Source organism: Panulirus ornatus, chromosome 12 (genome assembly GCF_036320965.1).
Source record: "Panulirus ornatus isolate Po-2019 chromosome 12, ASM3632096v1, whole genome shotgun sequence".
Classification (NCBI taxonomy): Eukaryota; Metazoa; Arthropoda; class Malacostraca; order Decapoda; family Palinuridae; genus Panulirus; species Panulirus ornatus.
Window position 1 is genome coordinate 46525650 of NC_092235.1, and position 22925 is coordinate 46548574.

The 22925-nt window shown below is 42.6% G+C and overlaps 1 protein-coding gene across 1 annotated transcript in view; it reads left to right on the plus strand.

Annotated features, from left to right (window-relative positions):
- Positions 1-22925, plus strand: part of Pngl (N-glycanase Pngl) — a 189340-nt gene that overhangs the window by 83204 nt on the left and 83211 nt on the right. The window contains exon 5 of the mRNA XM_071667835.1: positions 15318-15488. Within this exon, the coding sequence (XP_071523936.1) occupies positions 15318-15488 (171 nt within the window). The remainder of the gene's footprint in view (positions 1-15317; positions 15489-22925) is intronic.

A 22925-nucleotide genomic window follows, 5' to 3' on the forward strand; every position in this document is an offset into this window, starting at 1 on the left:
TCTTCAAACATGACTATTTGTGCCCAACAAGGTAATGCTCTCTCTTTCCACACATTCCTCAGCACAAATAGATCCTTTGCCCCCTAAACCACCCAATGACTCACTTCCACTTCCTTGGTTCCATTTGCTGCCATGTCCCCTCCCAGATATCTAAAGCATTTATTCAAACTCCCGCCCCAACTAACCTGTCCCTTAACCCTCCTAAAGCTAATATCCTTGCTTTTTCACATTTAGTCTCAACTTCCCCATTTCACACCCTCTTCCAAACTCAGTCACCATCTTCTGCATTTTCTCACTTAAATATGCCACCAGTGCTGAATCATCAGCAAACGACAACTGACTCGCTTCTTAGGGTCTTTCATCCCTGCAAACTCGCCCCTCATTGCCCCATCTGCAAACAAATTAAACAGTCATGATGACATCACACACTCCTACCACAGACCAGCCTTCACTTGGAACCATTCACTCTCCTGTCTTCCTATGAGTAGACATCTCTTACACCCTTGATAGAAACTTCTCACTGCTTCTAGCCGCGTTGCTCCCTCTCAGTATATTCTTAAGAGCTTACCAATGCATCTGTATCAACCATTTCATATGCTTTCTCCAGGTCCATAAATGCCATATATAAGTCCATCCATTTCTGTAAGTATTTTTCACACACATTCTTTACAGCAAACACCTGATCCTTATATCCTCTGCCACCTTCTGAAACCAAATTGTTCCTCCCCAACTGATGCTGTATACAAGCCATCCCCCTCTCAATTAATACTCCTATACAGCTTACCAGGTATACTCAATAAACTTATGCCTTTGTGATTTGAACACTCACCTCTATCCAACTTGCTTTTATACAGTGGCACTGTACATGCATTCTGCCAGTCCTCAGGCACCTCACCATGCTCCATACATGCATTGAAAATCTTTACCAGTCAGTCAATAACAGTTACCCCACTTCCTTAATGAATTCAACTGCAGTGTCATCCACTCCAGCCATCTTGCCACATTTCATCTTATGTAAGGCTTTCACCACCTCATCTCTCCTCTTCAAGACACTCTCCATGACTCTCACTTTGCATACCACCCCAACCCAAACACCCTACATCTGCCACACTGTCTTGAAATACATTAAACAGTCCTTCATATTACTCATTCCATCTCCTCCCTACTTCATCATAACCTGTTACCACTTCCCATTTTGCCTTCCTCACTTCTTGTTACCACTTGTCATTTTGCCCTCCTCACTACCTGTTATCACTTTCCATTTCGCCTTCCTCACTGATGTTCCCATTTGTTCCTTTTTTTTTTTTTTTTGCACATTATCTACCTTCCTCCAAAATATCTTTCTCCCCCTAAAGTTTACTGATACTTGCTCTCCTGACTCTCATTTGTCCTGTTTCATTTACTCACCTCTCTTATGCATACCGCATGCATCTCTTGCACTTGGCAGCACTACTTCCATGAATACCTCCCATTCCTCACCCACTCCCCTTGCTTCATTTACTCTCACATTTTGCATTTCTACCCCCAGTCTCATTGGGTATTTCTTCACACAAGTGTCTTTTGCAAGCTTGCTTAATCTCACCACACTCTTCTTACCAACATTATTTCCTCTTTTCCAAAAACCTCTACAAATCCTAACTCTCAACTCCACAAGATAGTGCTCAGACATCACACCACCTGCCCCTCTCAGCACATTTACATCTAAAAGTCTCTCTTGTGCACACCTGTCGATTGATATATTATTATTTATTATATATTCTTTTTATTATGCTTAGTCGCTGTGTCCTGTGTTAGTGAGGTAGTGTAAGGAAACAGATGAAAGAATGGCCCAACCCACCCACATACACATGTATATACATAAACACCCACACACGCACATATGCATACCTATATATATCAACGTATACATACATATACATACACAGACACATACATATATACACATTTACATATTCATACTTGCTGCCTTCATCCATTCCTGTTGCCACCCTGCCACACTTAAAAGAGCACCCCCCCTCCCCCTGTGCATGCATGAGGTAGCACTAGGAAAAGACAACAAAGGCCACATTCATTCGCACTCAGTCTCTAGCCATCTCCTGTGTTAGTGAGGTAGTGCAAGGAAACAGAGGAAAGAAAGTCCCAACCCACCCACATACACATGTATATACATAAATGCCCGCACACGCACATATACATACCTATACATTTCAATGTATACAGACATATATACACATGTACATATTCATACTTGCTGCCTTAGTCCATTCCCATTGCCACCCTGCCACACATGAAATAACATTGTTGGAACCACTTTTCCTTTAAACATACCCATTTTTGCTCTACAAGATAATGTTCTAGCCTTCCACACATTCTTCAACATTCCCAGAACCTCTGCCCCCCTCCCCCACCCTGTGACTCACTTCCACTTCCATGGTTCCATCTGCTGCTAAATCCACTCCCAGATATCTAAAACACTTCACTTCCTCCAGTTTTTCTCCATTTAAACTTTTTTTTTTTTTGCCGCTGTCTCCCGCGTTTGCGAGGTAGCGCAAGGAAAGAGACGAAAGAAATGGCCCAACCCACCCCCATACACATGTATATACATACGTCCACACACGCAAATATACATACCTACACAGCTTTCCATGGTTTATCCCAGACGCTTCACATGCCCTGATTCAATCCACTGACAGCACGTCAACCCCGGTATACCACATCGATCCAATTCACTCTATTCCTTGCCCTCCTTTCACCCTCCTGCATGTTCAGGCCCTGATCACACAAAATCTTTTTCACTCCATCTTTCCACCTCCAATTTGGTCTCCCACTTCTCGTTCCCTCCACCTCCGACACATATATCCTCTTGGTCAATCTTTCCTCACTCATTCTCTCCATGTGCCCAAACCATTTCAAAACACCCTCTTCTGCTCTCTCAACCACGCTCTTTTTATTTCCACACATCTCTCTTACCCTTACGTTACTTACTCGATCAAACCACCTTCACACCACACCTTGTCCTCAAACATCTCATTTCCAGCACATCCATCCTCCTGCGCACAACTCTATCCATAGCCCACGCCTCGCAACCATACAACATTGTCGGAACCACTATTCCTTCAAACATACCCATTTTTGCTTTCCGAGATAATGTTCTCGACTTCCACACATTCTTCAAGGCTCCCAGGATTTTTGCCCCCTCCCCCACCCTATGATTCACTTCCGCTTCCATGGTTCCATCCGCTGCCAGATCCACTCCCAGATATCTAAAACACTTTACTTCCTCCAGTTTTTCTCCATTCAAACTTACCTCCCAATTGACTTGACCCTCAACCCTACTGTACCTAATTACCTTGCTCTTATTCACATTTACTCTTAACTTTCTTCTTTCACACACTTTACCAAACTCAGTCACCAGCTTCTGCAGTTTCTCACATGAATCAGCCACCAGCGCTGTATCATCAGCGAACAACAACTGACTCACTTCCCAAGCTCTCTCATCCCCAACAGACTTCATACTTGCCTCTCTTTCCAAAACTCTTGCATTCACCTCCCTAACAACCCCATCCATAAACAAATTAAACAACCATGGAGACATCACACACCCCTGCCACAAACCTACATTTAAACTTACCTCCCAATTAACTTCTCCCTCAAATCTACGGAACCTAATAACCTTGCTCTTATTCACATTTACTCTCAGCTTTCTTCTTTCTCACACTTTATCAAACTCAGTCACCAGCCTCTGCAGTTCTCACCCAAATCAGCCACCAGGGCTGTATTATCAGTGAACAACTGACTCACTTCCCAAGGCCTCTCATCCACAACAGACTGCATACTTGCCCCTCTCTCCAAAACTCTTGCATTCACCTCCCTTACCACTCCATCCATAAACACATTAAACAACCATGGAGACATCATGCACACCTGCCACAAACTGACATTCACTAGAAACCAATCACTTTCCTCTCTTTCTACTCGTACACATGCCTTACATCCTTGGTAAAAACTTTTCACTGCTTCTAGTAACTTACTCCCACATCATATACTCTTAATACCTTCCACAAAGCATCTATATCAACTCTGTCATATGCCTTATCCAGATCCATAAATGCTACATACAAATCCATCTGTTTTTCTAAGTCTTTCTCACATACATTCTTCAAAGGAAACGCCTGATCCACACATCCTCTACCACTTCTGAAACCACACTGCTCTTCCCTAATCTGATGCTCTGTACATGCCTTTACCCTCTCAATCAATACCCTCCCATATAATTTCCCAGGAATACTCAACAAACTTATATCTTGTAATTTGAACATTCACCTTCATCCCCTTTTCCTTTATACAATGGCACTATGCATGCATTCTGCCAATTTGGGATTAATATATAATCCAGTAATGCCTGTTGATCATCTTTCCTGCACACATGTGTATACTTGTGTATACCTCTCTTTTTAAACCAGGTACTCCCAGTCGCCAATCTTTTTTCAACACATAGCTCCCCAAACTATTGGGAGGTGAGTTTGAATGGAGAAAAACTGGAGGAAGTGAAGTGTTTTAGATATCTGGGAGTGGATCTGGCAGCGGATGGAACCATGGAAGCGGAAGTGGATCATAGGGTGGGGGAGGGGGCAAAAATCCTGGGAGCCTTGAAGAATGTGTGGAAGTCGAGAACATTATCTCGGAAAGCAAAAATGGGTATGTTTGAAGGAATAGTGGTTCCGACAATGTTGTATGGTTGCGAGGCGTGGGCTATGGATAGAGTTGTGCGCAGGAGGATGGATGTGCTGGAAATGAGATGTTTGAGGACAAGGTGTGGTGTGAGGTGGTTTGATCGAGTAAGTAACGTAAGGGTAAGAGAGATGTGTGGAAATAAAAAGAGCGTGGTTGAGAGAGCAGAAGAGGGTGTTTTGAAATGGTTTGGGCACATGGAGAGAATGAGTGAGGAAAGATTGACCAAGAGGATATATGTGTCGGAGGTGGAGGGAACGAGAAGTGGGAGACCAAATTGGAGGTGGAAAGATGGAGTGAAAAAGATTTTGTGTGATCGGGGCCTGAACATGCAGGAGGGTGAAAGAAGGGCAAGGAATAGAGTGAATTGGATCGATGTGGTATACCGGGGTTGACGTGCTGTCAGTGGATTGAATCAGGGCATGTGAAGCGTCTGGGATAAACCATGGAAAGCTGTGTAGGTATGTATATTTGCGTGTGTGGACGTATGTATATACATGTGTATGGGGGTGGGTTGGGCCATTTCTTTCGTCTGTTTCCTTGCGCTACCTCGCAAACGCGGGAGACAGCGGCAAAAAAAAAAAAAAAAAAAAAAGCTCCCCTAACTGTTCTTCATTTCCATTCATAACATTGAATACCCCATGCCCCTTAATTATGTCAGTTGCCACATTACGTACCCTCGCCTTTAAATCACCCATCTGAAACATAAAGTTGCCCTTGACATATCTAAGGCTTTTGACAGGATGTGGCATTGGGGTCTCATCTGTAAGCTCCCCTCTTTTGGCTTCCCTCCCTCAGTTTGCTTCATCATATGTAGCTTCTTCTCTAGCCGATCTGTCTCTGTGGTTGTTGATGGAGCACCCTTCACCTTTTTCTCCATCACCAGCAGTGTCCTTCAAGGTTCTGTCCTGTCCCTGACACTTTTTCTGCTTTTTTTTTTTCAATGGTGCCTTGTCCTCCACTAATGATCCAATGCTTTCATAAGCTAACAACTCATCACTGCATTCATCCACATCCTTCAATTCTGCTCCGTCCTCTCTCACTTGTTCTGCATCTCGTCTTAACACAGCTTCCTCAATGAATTCAAACTTGGACAGGATATCTCAGTGGGGTACACGAAAACTTAAGTGTAATGCCTCCAAGATCCAGTTTAAACCCACCTCTCTATTGAAAACTCCTCATAACTCTTGTCTCTCCTTTGACGGTTCTGTAATTCCACCTCTTGACTCAGTGAACATACTTGGTATTACTGTAACATCCACTCTTTCTTGGAAACCCCACATTTCAACAATAGCATTAGCTAAGTCTGTGTTTGAGAAACTGGGTGTCTTGTTTAGGTTTTGAAACCTCTCTTCTGAACAGTTGCTCCATTTATGCAAGAGATTGATTCATCCTTGTGTGGAGTACTGCTTACACTTTTATGGTGGTTCTAGCTCTGCATCTTTACTTGACTGAGTTGAGTTGAAAGCAGTCCACCTTATAAACTGTCCCATGCTAACTTTCAAACTTGACACCTTGCTTCTTGCTGCTGTGGTTCTCTTTCCCTCTTCTGTAGGTATTGGCTTGGTATTTCCTCCTGAGAGCTGGCTGCTTGCGTGCCCATACCGCTAGCTAGACCATACAGTACTCGACAAGCTGCTGCATCACATGATTATTGTGTGACCATCAGCAACTCAAGGGTGGGCCATTTTGATACCTGCGTCTTTCCCTTCACATCAGAGCTTTGGAACTCTCTACCTTCTCAAGTCTTTCCCAGTAACTATGATGAGGCACATTTCAAAAGACAGGTTTTTCACTTTCTCAAAAATTCATAGATACTTTCCCTTGTCCTTTCTTTTTCTTTCATAATTCTCTCTGTATTTCAGTTAAGGCCTGGCTTTGATTTGAAACCTTTGTGTGCCACTAGAGCGTTCATTATAAAACAAGCATGATATATATGCTTACATACTTCTTTCTTTCATACTATTCGCCATTTCCCACATTAATGAGGTAGCGTTAAGAACAGAGGACTGGGCCTTTGAGGGAATATCCTCACCTGGCTCCCTTCTCTGTTCCTTCTTTAGAAAAAAAAAAAAACTGAGAGGGGAGGATTTCAAGCCAACCACTCCCTTCCCTTTTAGTCGCCTTCTACAACACGCAGGGAATATGTGGGAAATATTCTTTCTCCCCTATCCCCACTATACTGTACTATACTATACTTTACTATTTTTTTTTTTTTTTGCTTTGTCGCTGTCTCCCGCGTTTGCGAGGTAGCGCAAGGAAACAGACGAAAGAAATGGCCCAACCCACCCCCATACACATGGATATACATACGTCCACACACGCAAATATACATACCTACACAGCTTTCCATGGTTTACCCCAGACGCTTCACATGCCTTGATTCAATCCACTTACAGCACGTCAACCCCGGTATACCACATCGATCCAATTCACTCTATTCCTTGCCCTCCTGCATGTTCAGGCCCCAATCACACAAAATCTTTTTCACTCCATCTTTCCACCTCCAATTTGGTCTCCCTCTTCTCCTCGTTCCCTCCACCTCCGACACATATATCCTCTTGGACAATCTTTCCTCACTCATTCTCTCCATGTGCCCAAACCATTTCAAAACACCCTCTTCTGCTCTCTCAACCACGCTCTTTTTATTTCCACACATCTCTCTTACCCTTACGTTACTTACTCGATCAAACCACCTCACACCACACATTGTCCTCAAACATCTCATTTCCAGCACATCCATCCTCCTGCGCACAACTCTATCCATAGCCCACGCCTCGCAACCATACAACATTGTTGGAACCACTATTCCTTCAAACATACCCATTTTTGCTTTCCGAGATAATGTTCTCGACTTCCATACATTCTTCAAGGCTCCCAGAATTTTCGCCCCCTCCCCCACCCTATGATCCACTTCCGCTTCCATGGTTCCATCCGCTGCCAGATCCACTCCCAGATATCTAAAACACTTCACTTCCTCCAGTTTCTCTCCATTCAAACTCACCTCCCAATTGACTTGACCCTCAACCCTACTGTACCTAATAACCTTGCTCTTATTCACATTTACTCTTAACTTTCTTCTTTCACACACTTTACCAAACTCAGTCACCAGCTTCTGCAGTTTCTCACATGAATCAGCCACCAGCGCTGTATCATCAGCGAACAACAACTGACTCACTTCCCAAGCTCTCTCATCCCCAACAGACCTCATACTTGCCCCTCTTTCCAAAACTCTTGCATTCACCTCCCTAACAACGCCATCCATAAACAAATTAAACAACCATGGAGACATCACACACCCCTGCCGCAAACCTACATTCACTGAGAACCAATCACTTTCCTCTTTTCCTACACGTACACATGCCTTACATCCTCGATAAAAACTTTTCACTGCTTCTAACAACTTGCCTCCCACACCTATACTTTTTTTTTTTTTTATTTTGCATTGTCGCTGTCTCCTGCGTTAGCGAGGTAGCGCAAGGAAACAGACGAAAGAATGGCCCAACCCACCCACATACACATGTATATACATACACGTCTACACACGCAAATGTACATACCTATACATCTCAACTTATACATATACATATATACACATGTACATAATTCATACTGTCTGCCTGTATTCATTCCCATCGCCACCTCGCCACACATGAAATAACAACCCCCTCCCCCCTCATGTGTGCGAGGTAGCGCTAGGAAAAGACAACAAAGGTCCCATTCGTTCACACTCAGTCTCTAGCTGTCATGTAATAATGCACCGAAACCACAGCCCCCTTTCCACATCCAGGCCCCACATAACTTTCCATGGTTTACCCCAGACGCTTCACATGCCGTGGTTCAATCCATTGACAGCACATCGACCCCAGTATACCACATCGATCCAATTCACTCTATTCCTTGCATGCCTTTCACCCTCCTGCATGTTCAGGCCCCGTTCACTCAAAATCTTTTTCACTCCATCTTTCCACCTCTGATTTGGTTTCCCACTTCTCCTCATTCCCTCCACCTTTGACACATATATCCTCTTGGTCAATCTTTCCTCACTCATTCTCTCCATGTGACCAAATCATTTCAATACACCCTCTTCTGCTCTCTCAACCACACTCTTTTTATTACCACACATCTCTCTTACCCTATTATTACTCACTCGATCAAACCACCTCACACCACATATTGTCCTCAAACATCTCATTTCCAGCACATCCACCCTCCTGCGCCGAACTCTGTTCATAGCCCACGCCTCGCAACCATACAACGTTGTTGGAACCACTATTCCTTTAAACATACCCAATTTTGCTTTCCGAGATAATGTTCTCGACTTCCATACATTCTTCAACGCTCCCAGAACTTTCGCCCCCTCCCCCACCCTATGATTCACTTCCGCTTCCATGGTTCCATCCGCTGCCAGATCCACTCCCAGATATCTAAAACACTTCACTTCCTCCAGTTTTTCTTCATTCAAACTTACCTCCCAATTGACTTGACCCTCAACCCTACTATACCTAATAACCTTGCTCTTATTCACATTTACTCTCAACTTTCTTCTTTCACACACTTTACCAAACTCAGTCACCAGCTTCTGCAGTTTCTCACATGAATCAGCCACCAGCCTGTATCATCAGCGAACAACAACTGACTCACTCCCCAAGCTCTCTCATCCACAACAGACTTCATACTTGCCCCTCTTTCCAAAACTCTTGCATTCACCTCCCTAACAACCCCATCCATGAACAAATTAAACAACCATGGAGACATCACACACCCCTGCCACAAACCTACATTCACTGAGAACCAATCACTTTCCTCTCTTCCTACACGTACACATGCCTTACATCCTCGATAAAAACTTTTTACTGCTTCTAGCAACTTGCCTCCCACACCATATATTCTTAATACCTTCCACAGAGCATCTCTATCCACTCTATCATATGCCTTCTCCAGATCCATAAATGCTACATACAAATCCATTTGCTTTTCTAAGTGTTTCTCACATACATTCTTCAAAGCAAACACCTGATCCACACATCTTCTACCACTTATGAAACCACACTGCTCTTCCCCAATCTGATGCTCTGTACATGCCTTCACCCTCTCAATCAATACCCTCCCATATAATTTCCCAGGAATACTCGACAAACTTATACCTATGCTATACTATATAGATATATATATATATTTTTCATACTATTCACCATTTCCCTCATTAGCGAGGTAGTGTTAAGAACAGAGGACTAAGCCTTTGAGGAAATATCCTCACCTGGCCCCCTTCTCTGTTCCTTCTTTTGGAAAATTAAAAAAAACGAGATGAAAGAATTTCCAGGAATATGTGGAAAGTATTCTTTCTCCCCTGTCCCCAGGGATACTGTATTGATATATATAAACAAATGAAGGAATGCCCTTAAAGTCCTTGGGTTCACCCTTGGCCACCTGCTTGCACAACTCCATCTTGTTTTTGAGGTTCAAAACATTTTCCCTGTGCTTTGTGCAAAATGTAGACAGCTTTGAGGAGCTGTCAGGCAATTAGTGACGACACTTGAAAGGGGTCATTTTCCACAAAGAATTGAACTGCCCTTTTTTGTCTTATTTTGATAAACATAAGTTTCATTATCCCTGGGGATAGGGAAGAAAGAAGTCTCATTATCCCTGGGGATAGGGGAAAAAGAATACTTCCCACGCATTCCTCACGTGTCATAGAAGGCGACTAAAGGGGATGGGAGTGGGGGGCTAGAAACCCTCCCCTCCTTGTATTTTAACTTTCTAAAAGGGGAAACAGAAGAAGGAGTCACGCGGGGAGTGCTCATCCTCCTCGAAGGCTCAGATTGGGGTGTCTAAATGTGTGTGGATGTAACCAAGATGAGAAAAAAGGAGAGATAGGTAGTATGATTGAGGAAAGGAACCTAGATGTTTTGGCTCTGAGTGAAACGAAGCTCAAGGGTAAAGGGGAAGAGTGGTTTGGGAATGTCTTGGGAGTGAAGTCAGGGGTTAGTGAGAGGACAAGAGCAAGGGAAGGAGTAGCAATACTCCTGAAACAGGAGTGTTGGGAGTATGTAATAGAGTGTCAGAAAGTAAATTCTAGATTGATATGGGTAAAACTGAAAGTTGATGGAGAGAGATGGGTGATTATTGGTGCATATGCACCTGGGCAGGAGAAGAAAGATCATGAGAGGCAAGTGTTTTGGGAGCAGCTGAATGAGCGTATTAGTGGTTTTGATGCACAAGACCGGGTTATAGTGATGGGTGATTTGAATGCAAAGGTGAGTAATGTGGCAGTTGAGGGAATAATTGGTATACATGGGGTGTTCAGTGTTGTAAATGGAAATGGTGAAGAGCTTGTAGATTTATGTGCTGAAAAAGGACTGGTGATTGGGAATACCTGGTTTAAAAAGAGAGATATACATAAGGCATGTGTACGTGTAGGAAGAGAGGAAAGTGATTGGTTCTCAGTGAATGTAGGTTTGCGGCGGGGGTATGTGATGTCTCCATGGTTGTTTAATTTGTTTATGGATGGGGTTGTTAGGGAGGTAAATGCAAGAGTCTTGGAAAGAGGGGCAAGTATGAAGTCTGTTGGGGATGAGAGAGCTTGGGAAGTGAGTCAGTTGTTGTTCGCTGATCATACAGCGCTGGTGGCGGATTCATGTGAGAAACTGCAGAAGCTGGTGACGGGGTTTGGTAGAGTGTGTGGAAGAAGAAAGTTGAGAGTAAATGTGAATAAGAGCAAGGTTATTAGGTACAGTAGGGTTGAGGGTCAAGTCAATTGGGAGGTGAGTTTGAATGGAGAAAAACTGGAGGAAGTGAAGTGTTTTAGATATCTGGGAGTGGATCTGTCAGCGGGTGGAACCATGGAAGCGGAAGTGGATCATAGGGTGGGGGAGGGGGCGAAAATTTTGGGAGCCTTGAAAAATGTGTGGAAGTCGAGAACATTATCTCGGAAAGCAAAAATGGGTATGTTTGAAGGAATAGTGGTTCCAACAATGTTGTATGGTTGCGAGGCGTGGGCTATGGATAGAGTTGTGCGCAGGAGGATGGAGGTGCTGGAAATGAGATGTTTGAGGACAATGTGTGGTGTGAGGTGGTTTGATTGAGTAAGTAACGTAAGGGTAAGAGAGATGTGTGGAAATAAAAAGAGCATGGTTGAGAGAGCAGAAGAGGGTGTTTTGAAATGGTTTGGGCACATGGAGAGAATAAGTGAGGAAAGATTGACCAAGAGGATATATGTGTCGGAGGTGGAGGGAACGAGGAGAAGAGGGAGACCAAATTGGAGGTGGAAAGATGGAGTGAAAAGGATTTTGTGTGATCGGGGCCTGAACATGCAGGAGGGTGAAAGGAGGGCAAGGAATAGAGTGAATTGGAGCGATGTGGTATACAGGGGTTGACGTGCTGTCAGTGGATTGAATCAAGGCATGTGAAGCGTCCGGGGTAAACCATGGAAAGCTGTGTAGGTATGTATATTTGCGTGTGTGGACGTGTGTATGTACATGTGTATGGGGGGGTTGGGCCATTTCTTTCGTCTGTTTCCTTGCGCTACCTCGCAACCGCGGGAGACAGCGACGAGGTATAAAAAAAAAAAAAAAAAAATGTATGTAAGTAGGAGAGATGGCCAGAGAGTGTTATTGGATTACGTGTTAATTGATAGGCGCGTGAAAGAGAGACTTTTGGATGTTAATGTGCTGAGAGGTGCAACTGGAGGGATGTCTGATCATTATCTTGTGGAGGCGAAGGTGAAGATTTGTAGGGGTTTTCAGAAAAGAAGAGAGAATGTTGGGGTTAAGAGAGTGGTGAGAGTAAGTGAGCTTGGGAAGGAGACTTGTGTGAGGAAGTATCAGGAGAGACTGAGTACAGAATGGAAAAAGGTGAGAACAAAAGAGATAAGGGGAGTGGGGGAGGAATGGGATGAATTTAGGGAAGCAGTGATGGCTTGCACAAAAGATGCTTGTGGCATGAGAAGCGTGGGAGGTGGGTTGATTAGAAAGGGTAGTGAGTGGTGGGATGAAGTAAAATTATTAGTGGAAGAGAAGAGAGAGGCATTTGGACGATTTTTTCAGGGAAAAAATGCAAATGAGTGGGAGATGTATAAAAGAAAGAGGCAGGAGGTCAAGAGAAAGGTGCAAGAGGTGAAAAAGAGGGCAAATGAGAGTTGGGGTGAGAGAGTATCATTAAATTTTAGGGAGAATAAAAAGATGTTTTGGAAGGAGGTAAATAAAGTGCGTAAGACAAGGGAGCAAATGGGAACTTCAGTGAAGGGGTCTGATGGGGAGGTGATAACAGGTAGTGGTGATGTGAGAAGGAGATGGAGTGAGTATTTTGAAGGTTTGTTGAATGTGTTTGATGATAGAGTGGCAGATATAGGGTGTTTTGGTCGAGATGGTGTGCAAAGTGAGAGGGTTAGGGAAAATGATTTGGTAAACAGAAGAGGTCGTAAAAGCATTGCGGAAGATGAAAGCCGGCAAGGCAGCAGGTTTGGATGGTATTGCAGTGGAATTTATCGAAAAAGGGGGTGACTGTATTGTTGACTGGTTGATAAGGTTATTGAATGTAAGTATGATTCATGGTGAGGTGCCTTAGGATTGGCGGAATGCTTGCATAGTGCCATTGTACAAAGGCAAAGGGGATAAGAGTGAGTGCTCAAATTACAGAGGTATAAGTTTGTTGAGTATTCCTTGGTAAATTATATGAGAGGGTATTGATTGAGAGGATGAAGGCATGTACAGAGCATCAGATAGGGGAAGAGCAGTGTGGTTTCAGAAGTGGTAGAGGATGTGTGGATCAGGTGTTTGCTTTGAAGAATGTATGTGAGAAATACTTAGAAAAGCAAATGGATTTGTATGTAGCATTTATGGATCTGGAGAAGGCATATGATAGAGTTGATAGAGATGATCTGTGGAAGGTATTAAGAATATATGGTGTGGGAGGCAAGTTGTTAGAAGCAGTGAAAAGTTTTTATCGAGGATGTAAGGCATGTGTACGTGTAGGAAGAGAGGAAAGTGATTGGTTTTCAGTGAATGTAGGTTTGCAGCAGGGGGGTGTGATGTCTCCATGGTTGTTTAATTTGTTTATGGATGGGGTTGTTAGGGAGGTGAATGCAAGAGTTCTGGAAAGAGGGGCAAGTATGCAGTCTGTTGTGGATGTGAGAGCTTGGGAAGTGAGTCAGTTGTTGTTCGCTGATGATACAGCGCTGATGGCTGATTCATTTGAGAAGCTGCAGAAGCTGGTGACTGAGTTTGGTAAATTGTGTGAAAGAAGAAAGTTGAGAGTAAATGTGAATAAGAGCAAGGTTATTAGGTACAGTAGGGTTGAGGGTCAAGTCAATTGGGAGGTAAGTTTGAATGGAGAAAAACTGGAGGAAGTGAAGTGCTTTAGATATCTGGGAGTGGATCTGGCAGTGGATGGAACCATGGAAGTGGAAGTGAATCATAGGGTGGGGGAGTGGGCGAAAATTCTGGGAGCGTTGAAGAATGTTTGGAAGTCGAGAACATTATCTCTGAAAGCAAAAATGGGTATGTTTGAAGGAATAGTTCCAACAATGTTGTATGGTTGCGAGTCGTAGGCTATGAATAGAGTTGTGCGCAGGAGGGTGGATGTGCTGGAAATGAGATGTTTGAGGACAGTATGTGGTGTGAGGTGGTTTGATCGAGTAAGTAATGTAAGGGTAAGAGAGATGTGTGGAAATAAAAAGAGTGTTGTTGAGAGAGTAGAAGAGGGTGTTTTGAAATGGTTTGGTTACATGGAGAGAATGAGTGAGGAAAGATTGACCAAGAGGATATATGTATCGGAGGTGGAGGGAATGAGGAGAAGTGGGAGACCAAACTGGAGGTGGAAAGATGGAGTGAAAAAGATTTTGAGTGATCGTGGCCTGAACATGCAGGATGGTGAAAGGCGTGCAAGGAATAGAGTGAATTGGAACGATGTGGTATACTGGGGTCGACGTGCTGTCAATGGATTGAACCAGGGCATGTGAAGCATCTGGGGTAAACCATGGAAAGTTGTGTGGGGCCTGGATGTGGAAAGGGAGCTGTGGTTTCGGTGCATTACTACATGACAGCTAGAGACTGAGTGTGAACGAATGGGGCCTTGTTGTCTTTTCCTAGCACTAACTCGCACACATGAGGGGGGAGGGTGTTGTTATTCCATGTGTGGCGAGGTGGCGATGGGAATAAATAAAAGCAGACAGTATGAATTATGTACATGTGTGTATATGTATATGTCTGTGTGTGTGTATATATGTATACATTGAGATGTATAGGTATGTCTATTTGCGTGTGTGGACGTGTATGTATATACATGTGTATGTGGGTGGCTTGGGCCATTCTTTCATCTGTTTCCTTGCGCTTCCTCGCTAACGCAGGAGACAGCGACAAAGCAAAATAATGATAATAAAAAAGTTTCATTAGTATTTTGGGTACTTATGTAAAATAATATGGGTTGAAGGAATTTGTTATGCAAAATGCAAGTTACAAATGATTGGAAACAACTGGAGTGATATTGCTCCTTTTGAGTTACATGTAACCCAAGGGTAACAATACATTTTTTGCAGCCTGTGCATATGTTACTTTATATTTCCTAATTCATATATTATACTTTCATAGGACTGTGTACTTGTGGAGTTATTGGCATGGTTCAAGAATGACTTTTTCAAGTGGTTCAATTCCCCAACATGCCCACAGTGCCATTGTGAAATGACATCTTCTGGCTCTTTGCCTCCTACTGAAGCTCAGCTTGCTTGGGGTGGGAACAGAGTAGAAGGATACTCTTGTCAAGTAAGTCATTGTATTCTGAGTGATACTGTTGTATATTTTCTTTTATTAAGATTATGTTTATGTGTCACTCTCAAGAAAAGAACTCTCATAAACTGGTGAGTTTTAGAGACTGTGTTAAAAGAGGACGTTAAGAGTTAAATTGAGCAAAAGGAAGATAAGATGATTTTATAATGTAGTTGAATGAGGAGGACCTGGAGAAAGTGGAGTGCTTTAGGTTCCTGGTAGTGGCCATAACAGTGGATGGACCCATAGGGGCTGAAATGAGTCATAGGGTAAGGAAGGGGCAAAATTTAAGAATGTGTGAAGTGTGTGTCTGTTGGGGCAAAGATGGAGTTTTTTAAGGTTTATAGGTACTGACAGTATTATATGACTGCAAGTCTAAAGGCTACTGCGCATGCTCAGTTTTTCACTGAAGGCCAGAACTGCAGTTGAAACTGAACATGAAGGAAAATGGTATTAAAACTGAATGTATAGATGGAAAATTGCTGTTAAAACTGAACATGTGGATGGAAAATTGATTGTGAAGTCTTAATTGTACATGCCAAAATGTTGGCCTGTGCAATATCTATTGGTGACAGAAAAATTTCTGTCACCATCAGATATTGTACAGGCCAACATTTTGGCATATACAATTAATACAATTATACATTCAACTTCAACTGTGCAGGCCAAATAACTGTGCAGTTTTGGCCTACATTTATGCTTGATAACAGCATGCAATTGCTTTTAGTAGTTCTCCTCCCACACCATATACTTGTAAGACCTTCAACAAGGCATCTCTATCAACCACATACAAATCCTTCTGTTTTTCTAATTATTTCTCACAACAATGTTTCAAGCAATCTCTTGATCCATACATCCCTTACCACCTTTCAAACCATATTGTTCCTTCCCATTCTGAAGCTTTTTATTTGCTTTTAACCTTTCAATTCCCGCTCTTCCCTGCAACTATCCAGGTACACTCAACAAACTTATACCTCTATAGTTTGAACACTGACCTTTGTGACCCTTGCCCTTAAACGTTGGCACTATACATGCATTCTGCCAGTCCTCAGGCATCTCACCATGATCCATGCATACATTGATAATCCTTACCAGCTGATCCTTCCTGTGTTCCATGATTAACAAATTGAAATATATAAGATAAGACAAGGGCTCCCAGCCTCCTGCTTCTGCTCCTCTTAGTTTCCTTCTTTGACACACGTGTCATAGAAGGCGACTAAAGAGGGCAAGAGTAGGGGGCTGGAAACCCTCCCCTTGTATTTCAATTTCTAAAAGAGGAAACAGAAGATGGAGTTAAGTGGGGAGTGCTCATCCTTTTCAAAGGCTCAGATTGGGGTGTCTGGATGTGGATGTAAACAAGATGAGAAGGAAGGAGAGATAGGTGGTATGTTTGAGGAAAGAAACCTGGATGTTCTGGCTCTGAGCGAAACAAAGCTCAAGGGTAAAGGAAAAGAATGCTTTGGAAATGTCTTGGGAGTAAATTTAGGGGTTGGTGAAAGGACAAGAGCTAAGTAAGGAGTAGCACTACTCCTGAAGCAGGAGTTGTGGGAGTGTGTGATAGAGTGTAAGCAAGTAAATTCTAGATTGATATAGGTGAAACTAAAAGTGGGTGACAAGAGGTGGGTGATTATTGGTGGTTATGCACCTGGTCATGAGAAGAAAGATCATGAGAGGTAAGTGTTATAGGAGCAGGTGAGTGATTGTGTCGGCATTTTTGGTATGAAACCAGGGATTAGTGATGGGTGATTTGAATACAAAGGTAAGTAATGTTACAGTTGAGGGTATAACTGGTGCGCATGAATGGAAATGGTGAAGAGCTTGTGGAGTTGTGTGCTGAAAAAACATTGGTGATTGGAAATACCTGGTTTAAAAAGAGAGATATACATAAGTATGTGAATAGAAAAGATGGTCTTTGGGCATTATCAGATTACGTGTTAATTGATAGGCATGTAAAAGAGACTTGGATGCAAATGTGCTGAGAGGGGCAGCTGGAGGGATGTCTGATCACTATCTTTTGGAGATTTGTAGAGGTTATCGAAAATGAGGAGACACCATTGGAGAGAAGAAAGTGGTGAAAGTAAGTGAGCTTGGAAAGGTGACTTGTGTGAAGAAGTACCAGGAAAGATTAAGTGTAGAATGGCAAAAGGTGAGAGCAACTGAAGTAGGTGAGGAATGGAAGGTATTTTGGAAGCAGTGATGGCATGTGCAAGAGATGCACATGGCATGCAAAAGGTGGGAGATGGGCAGATTAGAAAGGGTAGTGAGTGGTGGCATGAAGAAGTATAGTTGCTGGTGAAAGAGAAAAGAGAGGCGTTTGGGTGGTACTTACAAGGAAGGAGTGCAAATGATGGGAAGATGTATAAGAGAAGTGGCATGAAGTCAAGAGGAAGGTGCAGAGGTTGAAAGAGGGGGCAAATGATAGTTGTGGTGAGAGTATCATTAAATTTTGGGGAGATTAAAAAGATGTTTTGGAAGGAGGTAAATGATGTCCAAAAGACAAGAGAACAAATGGGGACATCAGTGAAGGGAGCAAAAGGGGAAGTTGTAATAGGTAGTGATTAAATGAGGAGATGGAGTATTTTGAAAGAATGTTAAATGTGTTTGATAATAAGAGTGGGAGATTTATGGAGTTTAGGTCGGGTTGGTATGCTAAGTAAGAGAATTATGGAGAATGATTTGGTAAAGAGAGAAGAGGTGGTGAAAGCCTCTCAGAAGATGAAATCCGACAAGGCAGTGGGATTGGATGTTATTGTGGATCAGGTGTTTTCTTTGATTGGCTGATAAGGATATTCAGTGTATATATGGATCTTGGTGAAGAGCCTGATGATTGGAGGAGTGTATGTATAGTGCCATTGTATAAAGGTTAAGGGAAAAAAGATGAATGTTCAAACTGCATAGGCATAGTTTTAGAGTATGCCTGGAAGACTATATGGGAGGGTATTGATTGAGAGGGTGAAGACATATACAGAGCATCAGACTGGTGAGGAACAGTGTGTTTCAGAAGTGGTAGAGGATGTACGGATCAAGTGTTTGCTTTGAAGAATGTGTGTGAGAATTACTTAAAAAACAAATAGATTTGTATGTGACATTTATGAATCTAGAGAAGGTATATGATAGGGTTGATAGAGATGCTTTATGGAAGGTCTTAAGAATTTTTGATGTGAGAGTTAAGCTACTAGAAGCAGTGAGAAGTTTTTATCAAGGGTGTAAGGTATATTTACAAGTAGGAAAAGAGGAAGATGATTGGTTCCCAGTGAATGTCAGTCTCTGGATGAGATGGTGAAGGAGGTAAACGCAAGAGTTTTGGAGAGAGGGAGGCAAGTATGCAGTCTGTTGGGGATGAGAGGGCCAGGAAAAGGAATCAGTTGTTATTCTCTGATGATACAGTACTAGGGGCTGATTTGAGTGGGAAACTGCAGAAATTGGTGACTGAGTTTGGGAAAGTTTATGAAAAGAGAAAGTTGAGAGTAAATGTGAATGAGAGCAAGGTTATTAAGTTCAGCAGGTTGAGCAACAAGTTAGTTGGGATGTAAGTTTGAATGGAGAAAATTGGAGGAAGTGAAGTGTTTCTGATATCTGGGAGTGGACTTGGCAGCAGATGGAACCATGGAAGCGGAAGTGAATCACTGGGTGGGGGAGGAGGCAGGGAGCAATGAAGAATGTGAAGGAGAGAACATTATCTCGAAGAGCAAAAATGGGTATGCTTGAAGGAATAGTAGTTCCGACGATATTATATGGTTGCGAAGCATGGGCTGTAGAAAGGGTTATACGGAGGAGGGTGGATGTGTTAGAAATGAAATGTTTGAGGACAATATGTGGTGTGAGGTGATTTGATCAAGTAAGTAATGAAAGGGTAAAAGAGATATGTGGAAATAAAAAAAATGTGGTTGTATAGGTTTTCAAAAAAGAAGAGAAAGTGTTGGGAGAAGAGATTGGTGAGAGTAAGTGAGGTTGGAAAGAAGACTTATGTGAGGAAGTACCAAGAAAGATTGAGTATAGAATGGCAAAAGGTGAGAGCAAATGACATGAGGGGAGTGGATGAGGAATGGGATGTATTTAGGGAAGCAGTGATGGCTTGTGCAAAAGATACATGTGGCATGAAAAAGGTAGCAGGTGGGAAGATTAGGAAGGGTAGTGAGTGATGGAATAAAGAAGTAAAGTTATTAAGGAAAGAGAAAAGAGAGGCATTGGGACAATACTTACAAGGAAGGACTGCAAATGACTGGATGTATAAAAGAAAGCGGCAGGAGGTTAAGAGAAAGATACGAAGGGTTGAAAAAGGGCAAATGAGAGTTTGGGTGAGACAGTATCTTTAAACTTTAGGGGAAAATAAAAAGATGTTTTGGAAGGAGGTTAATAATGTACATAAGAAAAGAGAAAAAATGGGGACGTCAGTGAAGGGGGCAAGTGGGGAAGTGATAACAGGTAGTGATGAAGTGAGAAGGAGATGGATTGAGTATTTTGAAGGTTGGTTGAATGTGTTTGATGATAAAGTGGCAGAAATAGGGTGTCTTGGTTGAGGTGGTGTGCAAAGTGAGAGGATCAGGGAGGATGGTTAGGTTTAGAGAGAAGAGGTATAGAAAACTTTGTGGAAGATGAAATCCAGCAAGGTGGCAGTTATGGTATTGCAGTAGAATCTGATAAGAAAGGTTGACTATGTTGTTGATTGGTTGGTAAGGATATTCATTGTCTGTATGGATCACGGTGAAGTACCTGAGGGTTGGCAAAATGCATGCTTAGTGCCATTGTACAAAGGCAAAGGTGATAAAGATGAGTGTTCACACTATAGAGGCATGAGTTTATTGAGTATTCCTGGGAAGTTATATGGGAGGGTACTGATTGAGAGGGCAAAGGCATGTACAGAGCATCATATTGGGGAAGAGCAGTGTGGTTTCAGAAGTGGTAGAGGATGTGTGGATCAGGTGTTTGCTTTGAAGAATGTATGTGAGAAATACTTAGAAAAGCAAATGGATTAGTATGTAGCATTTATGGATCTGGAGAAGGCATATGATAGGGTTGATAGAGATGCTTTGTGAAAGGTCTTAGGAATCTATGGTGTGAGATGCAAGTTGCTAGAAGCAGTGAAAGTTTTTACCAAGGATGTAAGGCATGTGTAAGAGTAGGGAGAGGGGAGAGAGATTGGATCCCAGTGAATGTTGGTTGCCATGCTGTCAGTGGACTGAACTAGAACATTGAAAGGTCTCTGGATAGGGAGCTGTGTTTTCAGTGCATTACACTTGACAGCTAGAGACTGAGTGTGAATGAATGTGTCCTTGTTGTCTGTTTTCCTGGCACTACCTCTCTGAAGCAGAGGGTAGTGATGCTGTTTCCTGTGGGGCTAGGTGGTGCCAGAAATGGATGAAGGCAAGCAAGTATGATATGTACTTGTGTATATATGTATATGTCTATGTGTATATATGTATATATATATTTATTTATTCATTTATTTTGCTTTGTCGCTGTCTCCCGTGTTAGCGAGGTAGCGCAAGGAAACAGACGAAAGAATGGCCCAACCCACCCCCATACACATGTATATACATACACGTCCACACACAAAATATACATACCCATACTTTTCAATGTACACATATATGTACACACATAGACACATACATATATACACATGCCCACAATTCACACTGTCTGCCTTTATTCATTCCCATATATATAATATATATATATATATATATATATATATATATATATATATATATATATATATATATATATATATATATATATATATATATTATTTTTTTTTTTTTATTATTATACTTTGTCGCTGTCTCCCGCGTTTGCGAGGTAGCGCAAGGAAACAGACGAAAGAAATGGCCCAACCCCCCCTCATACACATGTATATACATACGTCCACACACGCAAATATACATACCTACACAGCTTTCCATGAGTTTGGAAAAGTGTGTGGAAGAAGAAAGTTAAGAGTGAATGTGAATAAGAGCAAGGTTATTAGGTACAGTAGGGTTGAGGGTCAAGTCAATTGGGAGGTGAGTTTGAATGGAGAAAAACTGGAGGAAGTGAAGTGTTTTAGATATCTGGGAGTGGATCTGGCAGTGGATGGAACCGTGGAAGCGGAAGTGGATCATAGGGTGGGGGAGGGGCGAAAATCCTGGGGGCCTTGAAGAATGTGTGGAAGTCGAGAACATTATCTCGGAAAGCAAAAATGGGTATGTTTGAAGGAATAGTGGTTCCAACAATGTTGTATGGTTGCGAGGCGTGGGCTATGGATAGAGTTGTGCGCAGAAGGATGGATGTGCTGGAAATGAGATGTTTGAGGACAATGTGTGGTGTGAGGTGGTTTGATCGAGTGAGTAACGTAAGGGTAGGAGAGGTGTGTGGAAATAAAAAGAGCGTGGTTGAGAGAGCAGAAGAGGGTGTTTTGAAGTGGTTTGGGCACATGGAGAGAATGAGTGAGGAAAGATTGACCAAGAGGATATATGTGTCGGAGGTGGAGGGAACAAGGAGAAGAGGGAGACCAAATTGGAGGTGGAAAGATGGAGTGAAAAAGATTTTGTGTGATCGGGGCCTGAGCATGCAGGAGGGTGAAAGGAGGGCAAGGAATAGAGTGAATTGGAGCGATGTGGTATACCGGGGTTGACGTGCTGTCAGTGGATTGAAGCAGGGCATATATATATATATATATATATATATATATATATATATATATATATATATATATATATATATATATATATATATATTTTTTTTTTTTTTTTATACTTTGTCGCTGTCTCCCGCGTTTGCGAGGTAGCGCAAGGAAACAGACGAAAGAAATGGCCCAACCCACCCCCATACACATGTATATACATACGTCCACACACACAAATATACATACCTACACAGCTTTCCATGGTTTACCCCAGACGCTTCACATGCCTTGATTCAATCCACTGACAGCACGTCAACCCCGGTATACCACATCGCTCCAATTCACTCTATTCCTTGCCCTCCTTTCACCCTCCTGCATGTTCAGGCCCCGATCACACAAAATCTTTTTCACTCCATCTTTCCACCTCCAATTTGGTCTCCCTCTTCTCCTTGCTCCCTCCACCTCCGACACATATATCCTCTTGGTCAATCTTTCCTCACTCATCCTCTCCATGTGCCCAAACCACTTCAAAACACCCTCTTCTGCTCTCTCAACCACGCTCTTTTTATTTCCACACATCTCTCTTACCCTTACGTTACTTACTCGATCAAACCACCTCACACCACACATTGTCCTCAAACATCTCATTTCCAGCACATCCATCCTCCTGCGCACAACTCTATCCATAGCCCACGCCTCGCAACCATACAACATTGTTGGAACCACTATTCCTTCAAACATACCCATTTTTGCTTACCGAGATAATGTTCTCGACTTCCACACATTCTTCAAGGCTCCCAGAATTTTCGCCCCCTCCCCACCCTATG